The 19,395-nt window shown below is 37.6% G+C and overlaps 1 protein-coding gene and 1 long non-coding RNA gene across 3 annotated transcripts in view; one reads left to right on the plus strand and one right to left on the minus strand.

Annotated features, from left to right (window-relative positions):
• The window catches only part of LOC150022090 (WD repeat, SAM and U-box domain-containing protein 1), a 429,825-nt gene that overhangs the window by 94,815 nt on the left and 315,615 nt on the right, over positions 1-19,395 (minus strand). Inside the window, exons 31-34 of the mRNA XM_090280155.1 lie at positions 6,664-7,319; positions 5,995-6,268; positions 5,679-5,834; positions 5,148-5,308 (exon numbers count right to left, since the gene is read on the minus strand). Of these exons, the coding sequence (XP_090136281.1) occupies positions 5,148-5,308; positions 5,679-5,834; positions 5,995-6,268; positions 6,664-7,319 (1,247 nt within the window). The remainder of the gene's footprint in view (positions 1-5,147; positions 5,309-5,678; positions 5,835-5,994; positions 6,269-6,663; positions 7,320-19,395) is intronic.
• The window catches only part of LOC150022091 (uncharacterized), a 60,450-nt gene that overhangs the window by 28,133 nt on the left and 12,922 nt on the right, over positions 1-19,395 (plus strand). The gene's annotated exons all lie outside the window — the stretch shown is intronic.

Genomic DNA, 19,395 nt, shown 5'->3' on the forward strand with positions numbered 1-19,395 from the left:
GGGACTTTGTGCTTCCTAGACTTGTACGTCTATTTTCTTCACCAAATTAAGGAAGTTTTCTTTCATAATTTTTTCAAATAAGTTTTCAATTTCTTGTTCTTTCTCTTCTCCTTCTGGTACTCCTATGATTCGGATTTTAGTATGTTTGAAATTGTCCCAGAGGCTCCTTAGACTATCCTTGTTTTTTTGGATTTTTTTTCTTGCTGTTTTTTGATTTTGAGCATTTTTTTCCTTATTTTCCAAATCACTGATTTGATTGTTGGCTTCATCCACTCCCCTGTTGGTTCCTTGTAAATTTTTGTTTATTGCATTTAGTGTAATCTTCAGTTCTGCCTGGATCTTTTTAATGTTGTTGAAGTACCCAATGAGTTCCCTGAGCATCCTAATAACCAGTGTTTTGAACTCTGCATCTGATACATCGCCTATTTCTATTTTGATTCTTTTTCTGGAGTTTTATTCTGTTTTTTCATTTGGGCCATATTTCTTTGTCTCCTCATTTTGGCAGCCTCCCTGTGATTGTTTCTGTGTATTAGGCAGAGCTGCTTTGACTCCCCATCTCAGTAGTGTGGCCTATTGCAGAAAAGCACACCCATAAGTTAGATGGGGTGGAACCTTAGGAATTGCCAGGAGGGATAACCTGTGTGAACCAGGTTGATGGAGTCTCAGATACAGTGTCACCACTCTGTGGATCTGTGTGGAGGAGGGCTCAGAAAAGGGACCATGCCGCTGCCTGGCCTCTAGAGGGACAATGTCTGCTGCCTGGTCTCTGGAGGTTTGTCTAGGAGGAAGATATCCCCCAGCTCTTGTCCTGATGCCACCAGGTACTTCAGTTTCTCCCTGTATGCCACTGGTACCCGTCCAGCTGCAGCCCTGCTGCTGAAGCCCAGAGGGAGTGAGTCTATGTAAGTCCTAAGTCTGCTGTGGGCACTGTAAGAGGAGGTACCTGAGAATCCTGCAGTTATGGGGACTTATCTTTCTGTCAATGAAACCCTGGGTTGGGTGGTCTAGTGTGGGGCTGGGATCCCTCACTCCTCAAGTACCCCTCCTGATTTTTAGCCACCACACGTGGTTGTGGGACTGCCTGTTCTGCGTCTCTGCCCCTCCTACCCATCTGGGTGAATGTGACTTCTTTAATTCCTTAGTTGTCAGACATCCATACAGCTCAATATTCTGATGATTCTGGGTGATAGTATTTTGTAGTTTAGTTATAATTTTTGCTGTGGTTGTGCATGGAGGTGAGCTGTGTTTACCTGCACCTCTATCTTGACCAGAAGTCTCATGTCCTGAGCTTCCTGATCCTTGTGCTCTGAACATGCTGTTCACTCTCTCTAGTATGGCATTCCCTGTTCTCCAACTTTCAAAATCTTATTCATCTTCTCAAGTTTCATTTCGGCTTCCACATGAAAGCTCCCTGATCTCTCTCATATTTCCACCAGAAGTGATGTATTCTTATTCTAAATTCAGGTATGATTCTACTTCTCCACAGAGATGTATACATGTCTTATCTCTTTAGCTTTCTAAGGGTAGAAACAATATTTTTCTGAATTTTTCATTGTCTGATGTGAAATAGGTAAATGCATATTTAAGGAAAATAAGAATAAACATCATCCTTTTTATTAAAAATTTTAAGAGATAATTATTTTATCCTTATAGGATCAATTCCACTTCTTTAACTCATTAGAACATTTAGAAAGTAAGGATGGAATTATGAATAGTACACATAAGTATATTAGGTACATGTCATGACAAATGAACCTCATTCCCATATTTTGAAAGAAATACTAAACAGCTAAATCAAGTAGAGGAATCCTGAAAGCACAGTATATCTTGATTTCTACAAGACAACTGATAAGACAAAAAAAAAAAAAAAAAAAAAAAAAAAAGAAGACTAGATTACAGTTAGAAAAGTCTAGGTGGTTAAAAATTGTTTTTGAAGAATGGTGATTAATGAAGCTTGTACCTCAGAAAAGGTCAATGACAGTATCCAATGGCCCTATATTTGGTCAATACACTTATGAATAATTTGGTTGATTGCTATTAAATCTGCAGAAGACTTATAGTTAGAAAGGAAGTTTAATATTCTGTAATGGGACTAAGATTAAAATAGCTTTATGTGCTGAAAAAGGTACCCAAATGAGATTAATAAAAATAGAACAATTATAAATATAAATTTTAGCTTTGAAGTTTCAGCAACTAATCAGAGAAATACCACATGACAGAACTCACTTAAAAGCACTCTAAAAGAGGCCCATGGGTTTTTTTCTAAGTGCAAACTCATGAAGCAATAGTATGATGTGGATGCTAAAATTGTAGAAAATTCAAATAGCATTGACAGAAATGTAGTGCTGAATTAAGGAAAGTAAAAGTCCCATGAATATCTTCAGACTTTTCTATGTTATGGTTATAACATTTTAAGAAAGGTATTGACACTAAAGTTCATTCAGAAGAGAATTAGGGACCTGGAAACCATTTCACCGGACTAATGGTTTAAAGAATTAATTAGCCAATAAAAGAGAAAACTTAAAAAGAGACACAGGGTCTGTCCTTTGAGGACCTGGAAGACTAATTGGGCTTTCTTCAGCAATAGAACTAGGACTAGAGACTTGCAGATCTGCCTGCAATATAAAAAAATTCCAAATTATTAGCAAAATAATTTCTATTTTTTTTTTTTTACTAAAAATAAAAATGAATGTTCCACCTGCTTAATGTGTCCTCACAATGGCTAGTCCCCAGGCTAAACATATAACTATTTTCTTTCCTTTATTTATTTTTTTAGAGAATTTTTATAAGTTTGTTTATTTGAGCAAAACTGACAATATATGCTGGGAAGCAAAATCTCAATGGATTGAGAAAATGCTCCAGAGAATGGCAGTTTTGTAGCTTACTTTATACAATAGATTCAGAGAAGGAAATGCAAGGAGAGTTACAGGAAGTTCATTGGTGGTAGTTTAAGGGGTGGAAGAAAGCACAGGGAGGAAATCTCTAGGATTGGATAAAAGGCAAAATGGAAAACTTACACTTCTTTTACACTGGTGGGTATGGATAAGAAAATATCATTAAATTTTTTTTTTTTTAATTTATTGATTTGAGAGAGAGAGGAAGACAGGGAGGGATGGAAGGGGAAAGGGAGGGAGGAAGGGAGGGAGAGGCTGAGGGGGAGACAGAAAGAGAGAGCGAGAGAGAGAGAGAGCAAGAGAGAGAGAGAGAGAGAGAGAGAGAGAGAGAGTTATTGTTTTACTTATTTATGCATTCATTGTATGTGCTCTAACCAGGGATTTAACCCACAACCTTGGCATATAGGGATGACATTCTAACCAACTGAGCTAACCAAACAGGGTCTTCAGTAAATCTTTATAAGTGTTAAAATAATGTTTTGTGGTTATTTTCATCACTTGTGTTTTCAGACTCTTCAAGACTAATATAATTCATTTCTTAGAATAATACAGAATAATTCAGCAATGCCTTATTAACAGGATGTTAAACACACCGCACTTAAACAAATTCCACTCATCTTAGTTACTGAGAATACAAAACATCTAAGCACCCAGTAATCTGATAAGGTCAATGCACCAAAAATTGAGCATGTCTCCAGAAAAATGGTTCATGCCCCAGAAGCTTGATGATATACTTTCCCAACCAACAGCAGATTAGAACTGGAAAATTGGATGGAGGCATGTTGCAGCAAAATAGGTTTGGTAGAACCAATAAAATTCAACTAGCACATATTAACAACTAACCACGAGAGAAGACAGAGACAGACTATAGAAAGCAGATGAAGTAGTTTAAAAAGCATTTAATGTAGGGACAAAACCTCTTTGCATTTCCTGAGGGAATCATTTTCTATTAATTGGTCTTCATACTAATAATCCTGTATCACCACAATAATTTAAATCCAACTCATTATTCTCAATTTAAGAAGGCAGTGTAATGCATAACATTTTAACATTCAGCAAACATGTTAAAAAATTATGGCACTAAATTGAATTATTTTCCTTTCTCCAGAAAATTAACTTGTGTGGAAGAGTTCATTTGTTGAAGATGCCAGACAAATGAGGCATTTCTATATTGTATTATAGTACCAGGAAGAGGATACATATAGTTTGCTAGTGAAACAGTTTCAGCAAACAATAGATTTTTGCTTCCCAAAGTTAGTAATTATGTTTATGGCAAGAAAAGAGTATTTAATGCTCTGGAAAATGACTGCTTTTTCTTTTTTTTTGAGATGAGCAAAAGTTTCCAAATACCGGCATTAAAGTAATTATGAAGCAAAATTTTAATCATAGGATAGAATAGTATTATGACATATGTTTCTCATTCTGAATAAATATATCAAATATATCAAATATTTGATATATTTATTTGAAAATATATCAAATCAAATTACATGGTAACTACATTTTCTAAACCTTTTTAGGAGTCTGTCACACCCTTATTCATCATGCATTCATTATTCTCAGAGACATTATCCATTGAGAAGACTTTTACACTTCTCTTTACAAAACTAAAAATTCTTTCACAAAGTCAAAGTTGCCTTTTGCCTGTCCATTGGAAGCCATTCGATCATTGTTTTGTGGCCTGGTAATGTTCATTAGATAAATTAATTAATTAAAACTTTACACATATATGTAGGGTATGTATGTGTATCATAATATAATATACATTTGAATATATCTATATGTTCCCATTTTAAACTACATAGTGTGAAAGTGTGACATATAACGTGGCTTATATACAAGGGGATTCCTAGTCTTATATAAAACACTATAGTAGGAGTTTGATAAAACATTAAGTTTATCATGGGAAAAACTGATATTCTGCTTGTAGTAAAGAATTGCATACCGGAAATGAAATTTCTGAATACCACAAGGAGGCAGCAAGACTTAGTAAAAAGAACATGGGCTTTGGAGTCAGACATACTTAGTTTGAGTCCACATTTAGCCACTTACTACAAGACCATTGGCAGGTTACTTACTCTGAGCCTTGTTCCTTACCTGGAAGATGGGGAAAATTAATTCAAGATTGTTTTGAGAATTAAATGAGATAAAGTGAAAACACTTAGCACAGTAACTGGCACTTATCAGGCATTTAATAAATATTAGTTACCTTCAATTATCCTAAAGACAGATTTTATTCCAAGTCAATTTTACCTTCACTTGCAAACTTGCTGATGCAACTCTCCTTTCTAAATCTTCTACCTGCTGAAGAATACTCAAATCCATTTCCATTGCTTGTTCTTCTACTGACCAGTTTTCCACAATATCTCGAGTTACCTGGTTTTCTTCGTTTTCATTTAATTCAATAATAGCAACTACATTTGAAAAAAAATTAATTTTAAAATCCACTTTATCCCTTAATGATTTCTTCCAGAAGATGAATAAAATTCCAGAGATAACATGTACATGTAACTTAACATACAAATGTTATTTGTGCATATGCATGCAGCTTAGTTTTAAAAGTAGGAATATTCTTTTTAAGAAACAAAACAATATGTCTGCAAGTTGTAAAAAATGTAGGGAAGTAATACCAATTTAATAAATATAAATAAGTTACTATTGGCTAAGCAAAATAGAAAAAATGAGCAAAATAAAATAAATTAAGAGTCAAGACATACAAAAATATGTCTTAAAAGAATTAAATCTCATTAAGCAAAATAGAAAAAATCTCTTTTAGGTACATACCATCCTTATTCTTGATGCAGGCTTGAGTAATATAATCCAAGTGTTTCTGAATTTGTTTTTGTAATGCCTTTTCCCTTATTCCTCTGAGATGTAGCACTTTCAGCAAAGCCTTTAGGTCCTCTGGGTCAATAATTCTCCACCAACCAAACTGCATTTCTAATTTAAGATAAATATGCAGATCTTTTACAAATATTTAAAATATTAATTAATGACACAATGGAAATAAAAAGATTTATAACTATATATAAAACCATTAAAGAAAGATTTAGTTATAATATAGACATCTGCAACAATGAAATAGAGTCAATGTACCTACCTTCTGGAATAGGTTTTGGACTAGGAAAATCTACTGGTTTTGCTACTTCAACAACTGCAGGCTGAGCTGAAGAGACTTTTTCATTTTGTGGTACTGGAGATTCGCTTTTACTTGAAGCAACATTGGGAGTCAAGAATGAATTACCATTTCCTTCAGATAATCCCAGCCCCGATCCCAGACTAGGTAAAGGTGATGTAAATGGAATATTGGAAGTAAGCACGCCAGTGGGCCACCCACAAAACTGGAGTCCCATCATAGACACTCCACTTTTCATCTGCAAAAAACAAAACAATTTAAAAGTAGAATAATCTAAGAAGTTCAAAAGAAATGTTTAGAATCTGAATTTCTTTTAATCCTGAAAAAAATATCCTTCCACTTTCACTAAATAGAATAACAATGTTAAATTCCATGTTTTTATTTGCTCCACAAAGTAATTTCCTTTTAGATATACTGTATTAATACGTTAAAAGTAATGTGAAAAGTCTTAGACCAGAAACCAGTAGTTCTAATGAAGCCTGGTGATACCAATTCTGACTCTCTTCAGTATCCAAACTGCAGCAGGGATAGTAATCCTACAAATGTCAACTGATTCCTCTTGCGTAAAAATCTTCATGGATTGAAAGATCAAATAAAGCAACATGAAAGTGAGCTACACTGAGCAGTACTAACCTGAAGAGGTGATAAAGCAAATGGATTTAGGCCAACAGGACTCTGGGCAGAAGATGACCCAAGAGGAGGAGCCGGGGCAGGCGAAGGTGACTTAGATGGTGGCTGAGACTGAGGAGTCACTAAAGAAGCAGCTGACATACTGGCATGTGTAAGTGAAGTGTCGTCACAAGGTGTTCTTGGCAAAAGGCTAAACCACTGTCTGTTCTTTTCAGTCAGTGTTTTTAACAACTGGTCATTGGGGAGAGGACTGTAGAACTTCCCTGGGACACTGGAACCAGGACTGAACAAATGGTTAGAGTCTGTCTTTTCTGTGCTGCTCTGTGTTGCTGTTGATGGAATGCTGCTCATTGAATGTTTCCCACTGTTTTGGTAAGACAGTGTGCAACCATTTCCACTGCTATTTGGTTTTGAGGTCATTACATCTGACTCAGGAGGCATCTTAGCTACTTCTAAAAGCTTGCTTAATTTTGAAAAAGAGCCAGGTTTCTGAAGAAAGAGATTTGTGTTGTCTTTTTCTTTAGGATCTTCTTTTTGTTCATAATGATCTGGATTGGAACAATTTAAAGTGTTCTCAGAAATCTCCAGCATTTCTTCCTTAATCTGCATACTTTCTGCCTTTTTTAGTTTTTCTCTTTCCTTTGCAATTTCTTCTAGTCCTAGGAAAATGAAAAGTATTATGAAGATCAATGATTCCAGACCAAACAATACTGTAATTACATTTTAGTACTATTTATCAAGTTACATGCATAAATATTTTAACAACCTTTTCTAGGTACTTAATACTCTCCATTTTTTCCTTTTTTATAGACTAAATTTTTTGATCATTGGAAAATTAATGTAATTTTATAATTAATGATTAAAAAAATTAAAATTAAAAATATTAAAGCCTCAATACATAGCAAAAATTACTACCAACATTTTTGTATAAATTCTTCCAGCATATCTCTATGCATATAGGTACACACTTAAACCTACAAATTAAAAAAAGGCAATCCTATTATATACATAACATTCTTATCTACATGCTGTCTGAATAATCTGTAAAGATCCTGATGTGTCAATAAATATATAATTACACCATAAATGTTAATGGCTACAAATATATTTGACAGAATATAACATAATTTAAATAATCAATTTTCTATGGATGCCTGTTAGTAGGTCCCAGTTATTCATTAATATAAATAATGCTTTAAAATAAATAATCTTATATCTGTATCTTTGGACTAGAATTCTAGTATTTCCTGATTTACTTCCTTAGAATAAATTTATAGAAAAACTTACTGAGTCCTAAGATATGTACTTCTCAGAATTTTTGAAATATCACTGTCAATCTGCCCTCTGAAAAGTCTAGATCAACACACATTCATACCAGAAATACATACTCAAAAGCATCTGTTTGCCTATACCTTCAATGAAATGTGAACACTACAGATATTTTCTGTCTATCAATATCTGGGAGGTGAAAATCTAAATTATTTTTCTTCTGATCACTAGTAAGGCTTAATATCTTTTTAGAGTTTTACTGCTATTTCTCCTTTGTCAACTTCTGGTTCATATTTTTGACCAATGTTTTAAAAATAATTTATATGAACTCGCTTACAAATACAGATCCACTACTTTATTCAATTTGAAAAGTAGTGAGAGGTATAAATTAAACCTGTCTGCCCTACTCCCTCAGTCCCTATTTCTACTCTTTAGAGGTAGCCACAGTTCATCAATCATGTCTATATATCCTTCCAGAAATCTTATATGCATATATGTGACTATAATTTTACACTAGTACATTAATGGGTACTACTCTTTACTTTCTGCATCTTAGAATAAAATCCAAACTCCTGAGCAAGGCCTGCAACCCTGTATGACATGGTTCCTGGAAACCTCTCCAACCTCTGACCACTTTTGTCCTTGCTAACCATGCTGTTCTCTTCTTTCTTGGGGCCTTTGCACTTGCTGTTTCCTCCTGCCTAGGATACCGTTTTGTTGACTGGCTCCTTATCCTTAATGTTTCAAATGGTCATTTCCTCAGAGGTTTTCTCTCATTACCTTATCTAAAGTAGGGTCCCCATCCCATTCACCTTACAATTTCATTCTATATATTTCCTTCCCAGAATTTACCATTACCCTGTTTATTTTCTATATGCCCTGGCTGGTTTAGCTCAGTGGATTGAGCGTCGGCCTGCGAGCTAAGTGTCGCTGGTTCGATCTTCCAGTCAGGGTACATCAGAGAAGGAAAACTCTGACTCCAAAAAACCTCCGCTGCCTTGCGGCATACCTCTTCTGGGGAAAGGCTAAGGGAGTAAACCCCGACAGAAAATCCGGAGCCGGAGTCCCTAAGGCGGTTTGACGTTGTAGTCAACACCGGCAACTCCTGCGGCGCACCTGAAGCCAAGCTGTATTGACTCCGTCTTTCCCTTGGACCCTTCAGCTGCGAAGAGAGGGGGGGTCTGCTGCATGGGCAACAGCAGACCCTCCATATCACCCTGCCCAGGCTCTGTAGCTTCAGCTCCACTGGAGAGGACACTCCAGCGTCATCGCAAGATGTCAATTCAACACGGGAGGAGACAGATGCCATGTCACTCCCGAGTCGGACTGCACAGCCATTCTCGGCGGTGCAGATAGACACTTAAGAAGCTACACCATCGTCTCTCGAGACGGATGGCTGCCGACGACGACGACGTTTATTTTCTATTCCATATGCACATACTAGAATTTAAATCAAAAGACATTACTTAAAGGCAGAGCAATTTCTGTCTATATTGATTATTGTATCCAAAATGCTTAACATGGTGGTGCTATAAAATAAGAGGCTAAGTAAATATTTGTTGAATTATGAAATAAAAGGATGAATTTAATATTTTTATTATATACCTTAAATGGCTTTCCATGACAAAACATATAACTGCACTTCCCTTTTCTCAATTGGATGCATAATATTCTATTCTATGGACATAGCATAATTTATTTAACTAGTCCTTTATTAATGTTTGAAACAGCTCTCACATGATTCTCTTGAAAACAGTTTTTACTGCAATTAAAATCCTGTACCTCAGACTTATGCTTCTGGCTAATACGGAGTAACAGAGACTAGATTTACCCTCTTGCATGAAACAACCAAAAAATAAAAAATAAATAAAACATATGAAACAACAGCTTGCAAGAAACTAGGCATCGGGTAACAAAGACAGAAAACCAGTGCAGTGAGTCCTATACTTGCCCCAGCTTATAGCCCTGGGATAGTTTCCAAGCTTAGGGAGGAGGAGTCCAGGAGAAGCCTGCAGACTCCCTGAGACAAGGAGATGAAACTGAGTCCATGAGAGACAAAAGTGGCTGGAGTGCTCAGGGGAGAGTACTAGGGAGGAGAGAACTCCTGAGATATCAGAGGGACCACTCAGGTATTCAGCTGAACAGTGACTGGTGTGTATGTCCGAGGAATCTACCTGAGATCGGGGAGGGGTGCGGATGGGGGAACTGAAAGGATTAGAGGTGACAGTGCCAGGTGCTCATACAGGCTGGGAATAGTGCTGGTTTCTCCAACGTCAAGATTCACAGGCATTAGGGAGAGAAGTCAGAAGGATCTGCTTCAGTAGTTAGGGGATAATTAGCCCAGACCGAACAGTGGCCTAGTCCTGCCTAACAAAATAAAAAACTGAGACCTCAAAGCATCAAATGTTTCCCCAAGTAACGTAAGTAACTGTTTCTGTTAAACAAAGCTCAAAAATATTTATAAAATTCAGAAACATACAGCACCCAACAATGTCTGGGATCCAATGAAAATTCGAAGGCATGAGAAGACTGAGGAAAAACTGACACATAAGAAAAATGAATGAAAATTGATTCCCAACTGAGAAAACAGTAGAATTGGCAAAGACATTAAATTTGAAAAAACAATGGCTGAAATTTTTCCAAATTTTAAACTATAAATCATAGATCCAAAAAACTCGACAAACCACAAGCAAAAGAAACATAACTACACCAAAACATATAATCAAGATGCTCAAAATCAGTGAGCTAGAAAAAAAAAGCCACACCTCATTTATATGCACTTCTGTACATTTGCCCTGAAAAGACTACCCTACTTCATTACCTCCAATTAGACACATGTGAAAAGAATCACAAATAGTCTCCCTATACACCTGTGCTCATAAATTTACTTAACTTTATACAAGTTACTAGCTAGTAAGGAAGCATTATTACTTAGGTTGGATTTATTCTGAAAAGTAGTACTCAAAAAGCACTGTCATATATTAAGAAATAAGCCAATCATCAACCAACCAATTTTCACTGGTCTTAGACCAGTAGATGACTCCCATTTGTATCTAATAAAGCAGACTGAGGTGGTAATATATTTTAATAGCCTATTTGTGGTTGTCTTTAACTTTTACATTCAAATTGCTTAACTATAAATAGCTAAACCTCTAATTAAAATGTGAAATATTTTTTAAAATTCAAAGAAATATATAGGATGTTTAGTATAAAAAGATTCTTTAACAGATACATGCAAAAAATATGAAACTAGACCACCTTCTTACACCACTCAAAATGGATTAAAGACTTAAAATGTAAGACTCAAAACCATAAAACTCCTAGAAGAAAACCCAGGCCATAAAATCTCTTAGAAATATATATTTTTTTCTGATATATAAGCTCAGGCAAGAGAAAGAAAAGAAAGAAACAAACAAACAAAAAAACAGGACTACATCTTTTGCACAGCAAAGGAAACCATCAACAAAATTAAAAGACAGTAAAATGGGAGAACATACTTACCAATTATACATTTGATAAAGGGTCAATATCCAAAATTTATAGAGAACTCATATAATTCAATGCCAAAAAATAAAACAAAACACACAATCCAGTTAAAAATGGGCGGAGAACCCAAACAGACACTTCTCCAAACAGGACATATAGAGGGCCCATAGACATATAAAAACATGCTCAATGTCACTAATCATCAGAGAAATACACCTTAAAACTACAACCACAATGAGATATCGCCTCATTGCTGTAAGAATGGCTACCATCAATAAGTCAACAAACAACAAGTGTTGGCAAAGACATGGAGAAAAGGAAATCCTCCTGCACTGTTGATGGGAATGCAGATCGGTGCTGTCACCATGCGAAACAGCATGGAGGTTCTTCCAAAACTTAAAAGTGGAATTGCCTTATGACCCAGAAATTCCAAAACACTAATTCGAAAGAAAAACGCACCCCTATGTTCACTGCAGCATTATTTACTATATAGCCAAGCCATGGAAGCAACCCAAGTGCAGATCAATAATAGATGAGTGGATAAAAAAGCTGTGGCATATACAATATTACTTGGCCATAAAAAGAATGATATCTTACCATTTGGGACAGCATGCATAGTCCTAGAGGGTATTATGCTAAGTGAAATGTTAGAGAAAGACAAATACCATGTGATTTTACTTATATGTGAAATCTAAAGAACAATATAAACAACATAAATAAACGAACAAAACAGAAACAGACTCATAGATATAGGGTACAGACTCTTGGTTGCCAGAAGAGAGGGGTTTGGAAGCCTGGGTGAAAAAGGTGAACGGATTGAGAGGTACAGATTGATGGTTACAAAATAGTCATGGGGATGTAAAATGTAGCATAGAAAATATAGTCAATAATATTTTAATAACTATGTATAGTGCCAGGAGGTTACTGGACATATGAGGACTACTTTGTAAAGCGTATAAATGTCTAACCACTATGCTGTACACCTAAAACTAATACAAAATAATATTGACTGTAAACTGAAATCGAAAAAAAGTAAAAAAAGAAATAAATTCTTTAATATTAAAGTTTTCTATCTCTCATTTTACACAATCTCCTTTTCTTTCCAGCCCTTACTTCTTTGATATGTGTTAATGAGAATTTTAAAAACATTTTTATGTATTGACTTTTTTGGGGGGCGGGGGAGGAGAGAGAGAGAGAGAGAGAGAGAGAGAGAGAGACACCAATTTTGTTGTTCCACTTATTCATGCATTCACTGGTTGGTTCTTGTATGTGCCTTGACCAGGGATCGAACCATCAACCTTGGCATATCGGGATGAAGCTCCCACCAACTTAGTTACTTGGCCAGGGCCTCAGTGAGTATTAATAAACGTCTTTAAAGCAGACTACAGAAGAAGAAGACAAGCAAGAGATGAAACAGGGAGTGCTGTTCAACTGATTCATTTCCCTGGTAGTAGCTACAGGTGCATAATAACAAAGAAAATACCACCATTTCCCAATTCAAACAAATCCTAAAAGGAACAAGTTTGGTATTGGAAAGAAACTATGTCTTCCTGAGTCTTGTCAGAATCAATTTGAACCCTCTTAGTTCACCTAACAGTTGTCACTGGACCCCAGGGGTTCATCACTCTCAGTTACGATAAAATGTTTCCTTACGGCTCCTCAGCTGGGTTGAAGCAGGCTAAAACTTTCTAACCGATTTTACTAAACTCTAAGTGAAACAAATAAAGAATGCAAGGGATGTAAAAACACTGGCATTTAGAATACAGGTGTTTCTTTAAGTGCTTCCTCCCAGGACGCAAAGGCCTAACCTTGGAAGTACTTCCATAGCTCTAAAGTGTCTTTATGGCAGTGGTGCTACCACAACCCAGTTCCTAAAAGACATCTTGCTGTTGCTGTGGAGAGGACTGAAGTAACGCAGATTTGTATCAGCTATCTATCTAGAATTGTTCCTTCCCAGTGTGATCCAGGAATTTTTAGAAAGATGACCGATACTGTAAAACCTTCAGCCTTTCGGTAAGATTCCCCCATAACCATAACAGGAATTAGGTTTTATTCTTATAGAACTAATGCTATAACCATGTCCTAATATCAAATAGAGCAGTATCTTTCACATCGCAGTGTAACAGAACCCCTGGGCTGCTCCGACTGAAACAGAACCCACAGGCTGTTTAGTTAGGGGCCCGATTGCCCGCCGCCAGAATCATAACTCTGAATACCAGAGTTTGGTGAAAAGGAAAAGAATTGTTTATTTACAGAAAACCCTGCCTCCCCCTCCCAGACCTGGCCAGTCTTAGGAAAGTCAGAAACACCGTTTCTCTACTTCCTAGGCACAGTTCAGCTTTACCAGTAGCTGCCAATCACTCAGTTCTGATTGGGGAGGGCCTTTCTGTGCTTGGTGCCCTCCAGCTCTCAAAGCAGGACCGCCTGGATTCTCAGCCTCCTTGTAAACTGCCTTCTTCCTGCAAACCGCATGGATCTCTTCTCCTTCTCCAAGCAGTCTGGCAAGAGCCTCTTCTTAAAGCCGCCTGGAGACCCCTTCTCCAAGCCACATGGAGGGAGCCCACCAGAGCCAGAGAGTGAGGGCGTGAGGGCCAGAGAGAGCCTGAGAGAGAGAGCCTCCTAGAGCCAGAGCCAGCCCAAAATGTCCGCAGCTGCTTCTCTCTTCCTCCCTGCCTCCTCTCTCCCCCTGCGTCTTCTCCTGCAGTGGGTGTTGCAAACAGTTCCGACCATTCACAGAACCCTAGGTAGGCTCTGTCTGCTTCTTCCCTACCAGCCCACAGTCCAAGATCCCTCCCATCTTCCTGAGTCTTGGAAGTAAAGCGGATCTTTGCAACAATGTTTCCAGCCACTAGCTCCAGGCATGCAAGGGCATCCTGAAAGCTGCTTCCTGCTGCCTATCTCCCAGCCGCAAACTCTGGGGTTTGTTTTTGGACTCCACTGTTTCTGTAACAACAGTATATATATATATATATATAATTTGCCTCATTTTCCTTCTAATATTGAGTAAGTTATCTATAATCTAACATATTCCAATTGATTAAAAAAAGATAGTGAATTTAAGGGGAAAAAATCCTTGGTTTTAGCTGAGTGGCCATGGGGGTTTTCTTCCTTCCCACTTTCCCGAGGGCCAGCGGAAGACCAGCAGGGCCTGAAGAAGCTAATGTCAACACTGTTCTCAGAGTCCCCAGAATACAGAATGACTTGATTTGCATACCCGCAAGCACTGTTTCTATACCTAAAGATCTCTTACATGCTTTCTGCCCTTTCTCACACTAACCCATAAATACAGTGCAAGTGGAACCACTGTGGGGGCTGAGAGATCCTGTGTACTGTTCACCTCTCTGCTTATAAATTGCCCTCACTAGTAGACCTTGCTGCTACTAGCACTATTGGTGGTTTTTGTGACCATGCATCTTATGCAACAGTTGGTGTCCAACAAAGTCCTGATGTCATGGACTTCTGGAAGGGGAGCACCCAGGGGTGGAAGAATTTCTCCTCAAAATCAGTGGTGATTCACTTAAGAGTTAGGATGATCTCAATAGCTATGCCCAAGGATGGCAGACACCTTAAAGTGGTACACTACAGAGCATGATTCAAGATTTTCATGTATCCTGAGGGGGAAGGTGAACTACAATGGATGACAGCAGCCCCTCTAGAAGGGAAAGTGGAGCAAACTTCTACTATCCTTCTGTCACATGAGGCATATATGAGGAAACTGGCCCCTGTGGAGGTGAAGCCAGGTACTGTGAGCATGCTCTGTGGGAGCCTGAGTGGGCACAGCAGCAGGAAATCCAGCAGAATCCAAACTAAGCTAGGCTCTCAACAGGTCCGTGACCAGAAGCACTTGGAAGGATCCTTAGAGGCTGGGCTTGCTTGTTTGTACAAGGAAAGGGTAACAGTGGTACTAATAAAGTGCAGCAGGGGAAACACATGCCCCTGTTACAGAATGAGCAGTCTGGGTTGACTAATAATGCTGGTAAGGCAACGCTACCCTGCTTCCAAACTGATGCTTGGTAACACTGGTAAAATGTATCCCCAGTGCAGTGAGTTTCCTGAGACTCTTGAACATGAACGGAACTACATCCACACAGGATGTAGCTTTTCTGAGACTCCGGCTGTTTTGTATGATTATAAGAAAACTGAGGGCTTGAGAGCAGAAGGCCTGACAACATGCTCTTTCCTGCTGCACCGAATATTGGATGACTGAATCAGAACAAGTCCACCTAAGTGGACAATGGCTTTGACTTTGCTCCTTATCTGGGAGGCGCTGTTAGAAATGAAGTAGTTCTTTTGGTCAGACAAGTCCCATATCACAAGAGGAACCTAAGAGAGAGCCTAATGAGTGCCACAGGTTTTTGCACAGAATAAAAAGAGAAAGGAATAAAGGAGGGAGAAGATAGGCTAGATTTCTGGCAGAGGCTACCTCACAGCAATAAATAGAAGGATTGGTAAGAGAGCCGTTGATGGGTTGTGTAATCTTAAGAGCGTGGGAGTGTGGTCCTATTCAAAAAGTTGAAAGACCCATTTAGACTGTGGAAAAGAGGCCTGTGAGATGAGACACAGAATAGCGAATGGTTCAAAGGCTTGAAGAGCTGTTAGGAGAGAGGGAGTCACCAGAAAATTAGGTGGAGAAGGTCTCTGGGGAGGAATCTCCTTCAGAGAGATTAGAGCTATTAAGTCTCACTCACACAAATCATCTGTAAGATCTCACAGCCTCTAGATCTCAGAAAACAACTAAGAGAATAGAACCGAGGGAAGTACCACACATCATTGTGACTATTTTGAAATGAGATCTAGGGTAGGAATACTCACAGATATCAGCTCCATCATATGAGTTTAATTCGCCTCCTGAAGCCAGGCTCTGTGATCCCTGATCTGGGATCTTTCAAACTCAAGGACAGGGGCTGAGCTCAGTCCTGGTCCCACTCCAAGAGATGGTGCTAACCATGCCCCTCAGGACATTATGCAAGAAAGAAGGGCCTCAAACATTTATGAGCTTCCTAGAAATGAGGGACCAAGAATCTACTGTTCCAGAATGCAAAAGAGTGTTGGCAAATAAAATTCTTTATGTGGTTGAGAGTTGGTGCTACCTATGGCCAAAAAAAAACAGAATTGCAGTCACTGCAAAGGCTTCAGACCTTTTGTGTGAACTCCATTTAGTTATTCCTTCAACAAATTGCATAACTGGCATCGAAAAATACTGGGGTATTTAAGTTCTGCACAAGCATATCTGCATATCAGCTGGACACATTTACTGTGACCTCTACTTGCAGCTTCTATCACTGTTGGCCAGGAATGTTGCCAAAACCCAGCTGTACTTTTAAGCCTGCCAAGGTTGTGCAACAGTGTCGCATACCTGGAGGAGGAAGAGACTGCACTTCTTAAACAAGAAAAAATTCAGATAAGGGTACAGAACACCATTTCACTTCATTGAAGTTCCTTGGCATCGTGGAGTTAAAGAGGAAGAAATGAAGATACATGGTATGCCTAGACCCCTCAATATTCCTCTCCTTCTTTGGTACCTGTCATGATTACAACAGGTGCCTGGGAGGTTCCTGGTGTTCCTATTACAGATGAATGCATGGATACAAATGCCCATATTCTCCTGCTTTCCAGATGATACTTACAAGCTACACTGATAGGAGGAGCAATTTTAATTCTCTCTTTACTCCAGACAGTTCTAAATTTTTGTTATATATTTGCTCTATAAGCAGGCCTTGAATGCCAGGTTACATACAGATTTACCACATCATTTTACAGGTGATAGGTAGTCATTCCAGGTTTTAGAGTAGAGATATAATAGAAAGGGGACTGTACATAAAGAAGTCAAGAAGAGCTGAAATAATGCAGGTATATATTGATAAAGAACTGATTTCAGTAGTGTTGCCAAGAGACTGACTACAGACATTCTGAAGGAAAAGCTGATGTTCTAGGTATGTCCTAGAGAACTTCAAGTTTACATGCCTAGTTGGCTGACAATGATGTGGCCCTTAATTGAAGAATATTTCATTAGTGTCAGGTACAGCCCAGGTTTGGTTTTATTTTTTAGCTTTTCAGGTGATTCTTATAATTAGCTAAGGTAAAGCCACTTGCCTGTACATTGCTTTATTTGCCCTTAAGCATTACCAAGGCTCTTCACCTTCAATGATTCACAATTTTGTCACTTTAGAATAGATTTCTACACCAAAACTTTAATTTCATTCCAAACAAACTTCTTCTCTCGATTCCTCTGATTAAAGTACAGAATAGGAAATACAGCCAATAATATTATAATAACTATGTATGGTGTCAGATGGGTACTGGATTTATCAGGGTGATCATTTCATAAGTTATATAAACATCTAATCACTATGTTGTATGCCTGAAACTAATAATAATATTGCATGCTAACTGTAATTGAAAAATAAAAATTAAAAAGAAAAAAAGTATCACAGTTTTTCCACTGAGGATTAATTCATCAAATTTGCTCTGATTCCATTTTTATTACATCATATTCAATAATTTCTTACAGCAGTTCTACCTTCAGGATAGCTGTCTCCCTGTTTGTGCCTGCGTTCAGGGCCCCAACACCTTTTACTTAGGCTACTAGAATGGTTGCATGAATGATTTTTCCATCCCTTTTTATTCCAGTCCAGTGTCTACGTTGCTCCCAGGTTATTTTCATGTAGCTCCCTTGTCTTAATTAGTCTCTGCTCTCAAGAGCTCAGAGTCTAGTGGTAGTATGCCAAAATTTTAATGAAATACTAAGTAGAATATATGACACTTTTGTGTTTTGAGCCTTTCAGGCACTTTGTGCTTATAAACTTTGATGGGTCTGACCTTACTCTCTGATTTGCAAAATCCTAACATTTCCTAGAGTTGCCTCTAGAGCCACCCCTGGATTGGAAAGCAAGTATACTGGATAAAAGTATATCTGGAAAGTCTAGGAGTTCCCCAAATACAACACTCAGAACAATGCTATTTTTGTTAGATGGTTGGGTTCTGCATAAGAGTTTTCATTTTAACAAGTTATTTAAACTAACAAAAAACAAACAAACAAACAAACAAAAAACAGTGCAGTTTACCTATTCCTCCTCCACCAACTATACCAATCCGTTCTTTGTATCCATAACTGTTTTTTTTTGTTTGGAGGTAGGGAGAAGGTTTAGTTTGTTTTTTGAGAAAGATTCCACATGTAAGACAGATCATTTGGTATTTGTCTATCTCTAACTTACTCCATTTAACATAATGCCCTCGAGGTCCATACATGTTGTTACAAATGGCAAGATTTCGTTCTTTCTTATGGCTGAGTAGTATTCCATTGTGTGTGTGTATATGTAACAGTTACTTTATTCATTCATTCATCCATCGGTGAACACTTAAGTTGTTTTCATGTCTTGGCTATTGTAAATAATGCTACAATAAATATGAAGATGCAAGTATCTTTTCAAATTAGTGTTTTGGATTTCTTGGGATAAATGCCCAGAAGTGAAATTGGTGGGTCATGTGGTAGTTCCATTTTTAATTTTTTGAGGAAGAACCTCCATACTGTTTTCCACAGTGGTTGCACCAATTTACATTCCCACCAATAGTAAACAAGGGTTCCCCTTTCTCTATATCTTTACCAACATTGGTATTCCTTGTCTTTTTGATAAAAGCCATTCTGACAAGTATGAGATGATATTTCATTGTGGATCTGATTTGCATTTTCCTGATGATTAATGATATTGAGCATCTTTTCATGTACTTGTTGGCCATCTGTATGTCTTCTCTGGAAAAATATCTATTCAGGTCTGCCCATTGTGTAATTAAGTTATGTTTTTGCTATTGATTTATGAGTTCTTTATATATTTTGGATATTAACCCCTTATCAGATACGATTTGCAAATATTTTCTCTCATTTACTTGGGTGCCTTTTTATTTTGTTGATGGTTTCCTTTGCTGTGAAGAGCTTTTTGGTATGATATAGTCTCACTTATTTATTTATTTGTTTTTTAATTG

The sequence above is a fragment of the Furipterus horrens genome, unplaced genomic scaffold, assembly GCF_987537825.1.
Source record: "Furipterus horrens unplaced genomic scaffold, mFurHor1.1.pri manual_scaffold_1, whole genome shotgun sequence".
Lineage (NCBI taxonomy): Eukaryota > Metazoa > Chordata > Mammalia > Chiroptera > Furipteridae > Furipterus > Furipterus horrens.